This window comes from Atta cephalotes (assembly GCF_000143395.1).
Source record: "Atta cephalotes unplaced genomic scaffold scaffold00029, whole genome shotgun sequence".
Classification (NCBI taxonomy): domain Eukaryota; kingdom Metazoa; phylum Arthropoda; class Insecta; order Hymenoptera; family Formicidae; genus Atta; species Atta cephalotes.
Window position 1 is genome coordinate 3,173,864 of NW_012130093.1, and position 9,552 is coordinate 3,183,415.

A 9,552-nucleotide genomic window follows, 5' to 3' on the forward strand; every position below is an offset into this window, starting at 1 on the left:
GGTATTAGTCTTCCAGTCTTTCTATGCTTGCAAAAAATATGATAAGCAATAAATAATAATTTCACAATTACACAGTTTAAAGATTAACTCAAAAGTAGAGATGTACAAACTGTTTGAATTTTTTATTCGAATAATTTGCACATCTCTGCTTTTATATTGTAGATTTATACATCATTTTATAAAATCTAAAGGTTTGTTCGCATCACATGTTCCAACATGTTGTAATATGCTTTTACCATAATTCTTACTCATTCATGTGCTTGATAGAATGAGTAGGACTTGTTGGAGCATGTTGGAGCTTGCGATGCGAACAAACCTTAAATCACGAAATTTTTTTGCATTCTATCGCATATTCTATATTTTATTTACAACTCTTTATTTAAGTCAATCAAAGCTGGCATTAGAGATGTGTGAACTATTCTAATATCGAATCGAATTATTCGTATTTGAATAGTTCGCATATCTCTACTCAAAAGTTCCAAAAAATTCATATATTGATGACATATTGATAAAACATATATATATATATACTACATGGGCTGAAAAGTCCCGGGATTTTTAAAAACAAGCGTTTTTTGGGCAAAGTAATATTTATTCCTTAACATAGTTGCCTTCGAGGGCAATACACTTGGTATAGCGATTTTCCAACATTTCGATGCCCTTTCTGTAGTACGAAACGTCCAAGCCTTCGAAATATGCCTCGGTTTCCGCGATGACTTCCTCATTCGATGTGAATCTCTTTCCCTGGAGCTACCGCTTGAGGTTTGGGAACAGATAATAGTCGCTGGGGGCCAAGTCTGGAGAATACGATGGGTGAGCAACTAATTCGAATCGTAATTGCTCCAATTTGGCCATCGCTTTCAAAGACGTGTATGACGGTGCGTTATCGTGATGATACAAAATAAAGGCGAAAGTAGCGTCACTTAAACGACTGTAGCTTATAAACGAATGAACGAAATGGCATGAAATTACATAAACTAGTGACAGATGAACCTCTCGAAATGAATCATGTTCATTTTCTAGTGATGCCATGTATTGAAAAATCCCGGGACTTTTTTAGCCTGTGTAGTATATATATATATATATATATATATAATAAATCAAAATTAACTTAATCCATTTTTTTTGCTGATTTACATAGTTCATATGATGTGTTTAAAGAAGATGATAATTTTTTTTTCAATGTTCCTAAAAAATGTTTTAAAATATTTAAATATTGAATTCAAATGACATATATAAAAAACAAAACTTATAAGAATATTATTTATAGAAACATATTTATATAAGAAATACGATTAATAATCATAATACTTACAATTTTTCGTTTATTTTCCTTGTTATATTTTAAACGATCACGATCAAAGTCAGGTTACTGTTCTATAAATTATATCAATATTTCCTTCTGCTTTTCTGTAACATTCATTTTGTGTTCATGCAATTGAAACGTTAGCTCTCACATAATTCTAGCTTATTTTTGGAAAATACGATATAATTTTGGATATAGCGATTGCAGTAGAATGAGATTAGAATTCAAAACTTTCTTATCATTTTCTACAATTAAGGTTATGCTACACATTCAACTCGCATCTGTAATTTTCACTCTAGTGAGCTTAGAAATATCACATTTTCACTATGTTTATAGCCAATCGTGTGTATTTTTTCATATGAGATGAAAGTACGAGAGGTGAGGAAAGTTAACAAAGATACACAATCGACCTCTTGACTAACAAACTTGACTAACTAAACGATGCTGATCTCTTATGCCGATTCTACATTAGTTGCAAACTGATCACAAATTTGTTGCGATAGCCAATCTGAAGCAATCTTACATTTTTAAATCAACGCTTCATATTGGCTGTCGCAACAAACTTGCGATCAGCTGGCAACTAATGTAGAACCGGCTTTACGGAACACAGCTAGTTACAGCACTATTAATCTTGTAACTAAAAAGAATATTTTTGACACAGCTATCGGAACTTCGATTTAGCTCGATCATCCATGTATGTTTTGCTTTAATTATACAAATTCACTCCTTTAAAAATACAAATTCACCGCTTTAAAAACACAATTCACTGCTTTAAAAAACATAAATTTACTGCTTTATGGTTAGTTTACAATGTGCTTTATGTTTTCTGTTTCTTGCTTTTTGTTTTATATCTTTTATATCTCTTTTATGTCTTTTTGTTTTTTATTTGATTTTTTGTTTTGTGTCGCCCAAGATAAAAGTTAGGCTAATTCTACAATGTGCTCTTTGTTTCCTGTTTCTTGCTGTGTGTCTCTGTCTTTTGCCTTTTTGATCAATAAGACAGATAAATCAAGAGACAAACAGCAAGAAATAGAAAACAAAGCACATTGTAGAATTGGCCTTAACTTTGGAAGAAACAGGAAACACGTAGCAAGAAATACCATCGTTGATAAAATGATTGGAAAGGGGGAAGAAGCAAGAGGCAAAAAGTAAGAAACAGGAAACAGAGCACATTGTAGAATAGGCTTTACAAACACAAATTCGCTATTAATGCAAAGAATTTCTGTGCTTAAAACAGTGAGTTTGTGTTTGTAAAGCACTGACTTTGTGTTTTTAAAACAGTGAATTTGTGTAATTAAAGCAGAATGTATACATAGAGCTGTATCGAGTTGGGATGACAGATATTTTAACCTCTAAAGTCTTGAATTTTAATAACGGGCTTTTTACAACAAGTTGTCTAAGCTTTAAATCTTAAGCTAAGATAATAAAAAATTAACCAATTATAATCGATTATTCTTCTTTGATTGTGATTGATTAATTTTTATGACTTAAGACTTAAAACTTAAGTAATAGCTTATAGAAAGCCTGTAACACGCATTCTGTAACAATAAGCCATTAATCATAAATAAAGAAGTTAGAAGCTGGAAATTGATCAATCACATCGTCAATTTCCAATTTCTAACTTCTGATTTATGACTAATGGTTATTGTAAAATGGCCATAATAATAGATGTTTTAAGCCTTAAGTCGTAAGAAATTGACCAATTATAATCAAATTCGAGAAGAATAATCGATTATGATTCGTCCATTTCTTATGGCTTAAGGCTTAGAATTCTATTATAGATCCGAAGTAACGCTTAATAACTCGATTCATGAGGCCGACCGCTGTGCTTTTTGCCAGATTTTTTTCATTTTGAATAGAAATCGAATATCGAATGAGTAGATTTTTATTAAGATCCTAGGGGAGGATCCATATTCTATAAATAATTATCTAATTTACTTTATTTTCTTTCAGGAACGTTAGTGGATTACGACAGTAAAGTGTATTCACAAGATTGCACCTAAAACATGCAGAAACAATTTTATACCTCTTGTATGAAAATAAATGGGATACCTCTTCTTCCACCAATGGTGAATATTCGTTAACCAATGCAGTTATTAAAGTAATCTTAGTCGTGGAGATTGCTTTTATGTTAATATTATGTTGTTTTCAGATGACTGACACCCTCAAAGAAGAAATGGGACATTACAGATCATTGGCAATCAAAGTCGAGAAAAATTTGAAGGACAGACGACTCGTTAAGCATATCAAAGATAAATGCATGCAAGCTATTATATTAGAACCAATAGATATGTTAAAGAATATAAGATATAGTTCAGACAGCGACATATCCACTCGTGACATTGCAAGTGATACCAATAATAAAAACTCATATTCCAAAATGACTATTGTCGAACCATTGCTGCAAGATGAAGGAGAAATCAGAGATAATCATGATATTCAGTCTTCTATATCAGATATACAACATTTGCAACTTCAAGTTTGTTTAGCAAATGATAATGATTCAAAACTTACAGCTGTAACTGATCGAAATAGTGTCGATAATAATGCAATAGAAACGGCAACATCAGATGAAGATGTAATATTGCTAGAAAATTGGAAGCCAGAGATACCTAAAACACTGAACATACTTCCAATAACATTAAGTAAAGTTGAGGAAGATACTTCTTCCATGGAAATTTCCAAAGAGACTCCTGAAAATCTACCCAAGTTGTCACGTCAAGGTTCTTATATACTGGATACACCCAGTCCTATATTGCTTGCTCATATGCATACAAAATTAACTGACGAAAAGTACATTCCTACACCTACCACTAATGTGTCACAACGAAAACAATGGAACATTGCGCAGCCTAAGGCAGAATGGGAAAATAAACAGTTTATCCATTCAGTAGAATCCATTCAAGATTTAAGCAAATTAGAATGTACACCCAAACAATCAACTTCCCAGTATAGAGAATCTAATGATTTGACAGAATCGCATGAAGCAAATAAATCTACTAGTTGTACTAAAATGGTAATCGTTGAGGAAAATGCATCTAGACCCGATGCCATACCAATTAAACATAATCATAGGTATAATACAGATTTTAAGAAGCAAAGTTCTCTAGAAAAATTAGAGAAAAATAGTGGTGTGTTAAATTTGTTGAGCAGCAAGTATACAGAAGATATAAATAGTCCTAAAATTCAATTGTCTTATATAGATGAAGGATTGCATAATAAAAAGGAAAATATTGCTGAATATTATGATTCAGCCAATAAAACAAAGTCTTCCACACCAGATAAACTTTTGATGGTTTATAAAGAGATCGAAGAAATGCACAAGAAGCAGATGATGGAGCTAATATATCGTCAGCGAAAAGAACAATCGCTACTACAAGCAGAATTTCAAAAGCAACAAATACTTCTGTTGGCAGAAATACGAAAGTGTGCCTCCGGAATTTCACATCAAACAAGTGCGTTGAACGTTGCGTTGTCGAGCGACGAAGTAAAACCAACCAATCACGAGGCAAGGCAACAAATGGACACAGACTCTCCGAGTAATATACACACTGAAATGGATTATAATATTAAATTACCGTCAATGAATCGAATGATTGTATGTCCGTTGGATTACATTTCTTCGAAAAATTTACATCTGCTTAAATATCAATCCTTTATTGCGGATAATTCTTCAGCGACTCTCGATTTTGACTTTACGAGAAAAGTGAGTTTATATGATACTATGCATAATAATAATAATAATAATAATAATAATAATAATAATAATAATAATAATAATAATAACAACAAAAATAACGGTAATGACGATAACAGCCGTTGCGAGTCACGCGATCTTGTATGTAAGAATTCCAATGTGAGTCGACAATTATTTCCCTTAGATAGTAATACTACGCATATACCAGTACTAGACACCATGGTGTATTTCGATAAACATGTGAGTACAAATTGTAATTTTAACATTATGATATTTCATAATATTTTCGTTGTTAAAAAAAGACACTAAAATTATATTACTGTATAGGTACAGGCAGTGAATACCATCAATGCTTATACACGTGGTTACTTAATACGCAGATTAATGCGTACCGAACGCGTTATTGCATTGAAAAAGATATATAAGGAGGCGTTGCAATATATGCTTAAATTACATGTTGATGCGCCTTTAAACTTGGCAGAAGTGGAATTCCTTCATCGTCTTCAGTTGCAAGTAATTACTCATTTTTTTTGCTTATAAAATTTCCAGATAATTTTGCATATTGTCTGCATAGTGACGAAATTTGAAAATAATTGTATAAATATTCAAAGATGCGTCCTCATATGATATGAATGTTTCTGAAATATACATACGAGTTATACTAATGCTGTAAAAAAATGCGACAATATTCTGTTTACACAGGTAGATGTTATTTTATACGACATGAATGTTCCCAGTATATTCAATGCTATAAGAATTGCGGTAATATGTTACTTATTTTATCAGTAACAGCGCAATTAATGTAACATTTATACTGTACTTGACTGTCTAGGTTATTATACTGTTTAGGTTATTTCATTGCTTGTATTTACAAACTTTTAGTCAAGAGCTTAAAATAATTTAACGATTTAATTTTGTTTTCAAGTGCGACGCAGCTTCCATGAATATAGTGGAATTATTCGCCCAGTCTCCGACGAAGAGAATGAAAATAATCGCGCATGATCGCGAAATTAAGGAGTCTCGAATAGAACGTCCGACTTCGGCTCGATCGTACTCGTTCGCCACTCAGAAGACTTTAGCCAGAAAGAACCTGAAGGAATTCGAATCCACGTAATAACATAGTTTCATTTAAAAAAAAAGAAATTCGATAGAAGGACTGATTAGTCAGATGCGAATCTCGGTGCGTAAAATAAATTAATGAATAAAATTTATTTAAGATACATATGTTTGGACTCAATTTTAAGCCATCTTCAGCATTATATATACATATTTAAAAATAGCTTCACGTTCTCCAGAGTACGTGATTGATCTTGGATCTTATAATTTGAATTAATACTATTACATATACAGTTGATTGACTGATCTCTGGACTAAAACAACAACCTAAAAGTGACGACACAAAAATTTTGTTAAATAATGCAATAATAAAATTTATATTAAATTTAATATATTTTTTTGTGTCCTAAATGGTCTAATCTAATAGCGAATTCGATTGGACGCATTCAGTACGCACTGGTGCTCATTAAAACAGTCATACACAAAATAATACAAAGATATGTTTATAAATAAACATAGAAATTGATTCAATCATGAAATACTCAATACATTTTATTGTACTATTAGGTAAAATATGTATTTTATTCGAAATATGCAAATGCATTTCATTTTTATATTCAAATGAAATCAGTGTATAACGGCTTTAATATGCACCAGTATGCACTAATGCTTCTAATCGAATTCGCTATAAATCTATATGTTAATTTAACATAAACATTAAGTTAACATAAAATGAATATGTTGTTAAGAAGTATCACAAATATGTATAAAAAATTAAATATAATAAATGCAACACAATTTGTAAGTAAATTGTGGAAGCATATTTTTTCAATAAAATTTATAATATATAAAACATTTATAATATATAAAATTAAGACTCCTGAGTAGTTACTTCGGCCATATTGAATCGTGACGTCATAAGTGAGAAATGACATTGATTTTTCTTGCATAGCATGATGAGATTTAAAATATTTGTAAAAATGGATAAAGACTTCTTATCTTCCCTGATAGTCAGTAAAGAAAAACACGTAAAGTGCGTTTACTAGTTTTTACTCAATGCGTATGTGTAGCCTATTTTCAGGATAATTTTTAAGGATAGTTTTCGTCCATTTTTTACAAATGTTTTAAAGCGATCTCATTTTATTTCAGTCAAATTCTCTTTATAAAATGGCTTTATAAATGGCTTGTAAGAAAAATCAATGTGTCGCTTATGACATATTTCTCGCTTATGATTCAATATGATTGGAGTGAGTATTCAGAGGTCCTAACACATTCATTTATTTTAAAAATTTTTCACGTTTTAAAATACACAAATTGTATATTATTGTCCATTTACTCATAAATTATTATGTTATTTTAATACTAATGTCTCCACATTATGCGGAAACGTTTACTGCGCGATAAAATGTGACGCGGTAGCTAATAAGCTTACAGCCTTCCCTAATATTATTGGTTACCGCGTCGCATTTTCCTATGCAACAAGTATTTTCGCGTCCAGTATGCAGAAGCCATTAGAGATATTGAATATCAATTTAATCTAAAATATTCAATTAACGCAATTACATTATACGTTAAATTAGCATTCAAATATATTAAAAAATAAAAAATTTTAACAAGATTTTTAACAATCGATACAAAATGTTTCCAACTGTATATATAAAAAAAGAAAAGGAAGAAAAAAAGAAATTGGAAAAATAAGTCAAAAGATAGTTAACAATTAAAATATTTAAAATGTCACGAGCAATGGAAAATTTAAAACACAAATTTTAAACGAATATTCCTTTTCTCGTAGTTACATATTGTAAAATTCCGTCTGTTTTGTATTGTTTGACTATTAAGATTATAAGTACAAAAATATTATTAAAGAAATCAAGATCTGCTTTGTCTTAAGTCTTTACTTTTTTGCTTTGTGTTATCGATCAATATTGCACTTGTCATTATTAAGATTATATTTTCCTTATTGTTTAGAATGGCCAAATACCAGCAATCGTCGACCATTAAAAGAAATCTAATTAGGTCCAGATGTCAAACGTGGACTTCGGATATCAGAGACAGACTTATGTCACCAAATGCATTGTGTAAACTTTTTACATTCGCTTTTGTCATACACTTAATTTTCCGTAATGGATGTACTTGAATATACTTTTGAATTTTCAGATCGAGGTATCAGGAGAAGCACGAGCACGGGAGCCGTACGGAAACCATGGCGATGATGAGATAAGAGTGCCTTACGACATTGATTAAACGATACATAAGTTTACTGTTAAAAAGTGAAATATGCATGCGGAGTACAATAATTATGTTATCTACAGCGCTTTTTAGCTACTTTTGTCTTCAAGAAGCGCATTAGTGCCTAATTCTGATAAATTTATTTTATATTACCATTGCATTTCTTGACTGAAATATGATACTTAACTGTGATACGTGTATATTCAATATATATCGTTTCCTATTTTCAATTTATTGCTAAAATGGAAATTTATTATATAAGGACGAAACATATAGGCAATAAATTGATTTTATTGTCGATTAATTACTGGGATAATTTTCTCTATAATAAAGAACACTGTTTTTTTAAATCATAACTGTAATGATTAGAGATTCTCTAATCAGTTTGATCATCAGAGAGCAACTTATGATTGGTCTGACATTTTTTATCAAATTCGTTTTGTAGCTAAAGCGAGATAGCACATATCTTCGAATATACCTTTTCCGTTTCACTGCAGAGTAACATACAACATATTTTTTCTCACTTGTACAATTTTAAAAAGAAATGTCAAAGAAATGTTCTTTTTTATTTTATTCCTTGTTCTTTTATTTTATTCCTTGTTATGAAATTCTGTGAAGAGTCTAATATTGAAAAGCTGGTATCTTTATACTATCTTCCGCTCGAATGTTGTTCGAATGTTGTCGTGAGATATCTGGTTGGTACATTTCTGAATAGATCATCTATCATCATTTTATTGATGTGAATTTTGTAAAGAAAGATCATCGATCATTCAAAACTATAAGTTTTCCTTCGTTATAAATATCTTAAGCTTTACGATGACGTACTAAACCACCGCTGTCAGTGCCGGCACTGCGAATGACTTGACTTGCGCATATCAAGTATTTTCCCTGGAGTTAAAGGCCTCAAGGGTTTCCGTTGACTTCCGACTGCTTCCAACTACTTCCGACAAGCTCCCTTGAGCTCGTCGTTACTCGCCGTTCTGCAGAGCGTGGGATTCGAGTCTGCGCCATGCCTCGCAGAGGCGTGTCCTCTAGCTCGCGCACGTTCGTATTTAGTACAACATAGAAGCAGCCTTTACCAGCTTTTACTCGTCCACAGTCTTTTACAGTGGAAAAGCGGGTGCGCGTGTGAAAATTCATATCTTGAGGAAGGGAGAAACGCAAAGAAAGGAAAGGAAGAAACAAGAGGGTAACTAAATAGCTGTTGCGACCGATTCATCGCCGCCGCCGCCGCCGCCGCCACCGCCGCCGCCGCCGCCGCCGC

General features: G+C 31.8%; 1 protein-coding gene across 1 annotated transcript; it reads left to right on the plus strand.

Moving 5' to 3' along the window:
• The first annotated feature begins 3,312 nt into the window (after window positions 1-3,312).
• LOC105620794 (putative uncharacterized protein DDB_G0277255) lies at window positions 3,313-8,480 on the plus strand. The gene is made up of 6 exons (XM_012202282.1): window positions 3,313-3,375; window positions 3,459-5,243; window positions 5,331-5,516; window positions 5,929-6,113; window positions 8,028-8,137; window positions 8,217-8,480. The coding sequence occupies exons 1-6, from the start codon at window positions 3,313-3,315 to the stop codon at window positions 8,270-8,272; spliced, it is 2,385 nt and encodes a 794-aa protein (XP_012057672.1). The 3' UTR covers window positions 8,273-8,480.
• Window positions 8,481-9,552: the final 1,072 nt, after the last annotated feature.

What these genes read in the sequence shown, in the direction of transcription:
- LOC105620794 (XM_012202282.1), top strand. Translation starts at nt 3,313, where the DNA reads ATGCAGAAACAATTTTATACCTCTTGTATGAAAATAAATGGGATACCT. An exon ending in TGGTGTATTTCGATAAACAT is followed by an intron (nt 5,244 to 5,330) that starts GTGAGTACAAAT and finishes ATTACTGTATAG; the next exon opens with GTACAGGCAGTGAATACCAT. An exon ending in CTGAAGGAATTCGAATCCAC is followed by an intron (nt 6,114 to 8,027) that starts GTAATAACATAG and finishes CTTATTGTTTAG; the next exon opens with AATGGCCAAATACCAGCAAT.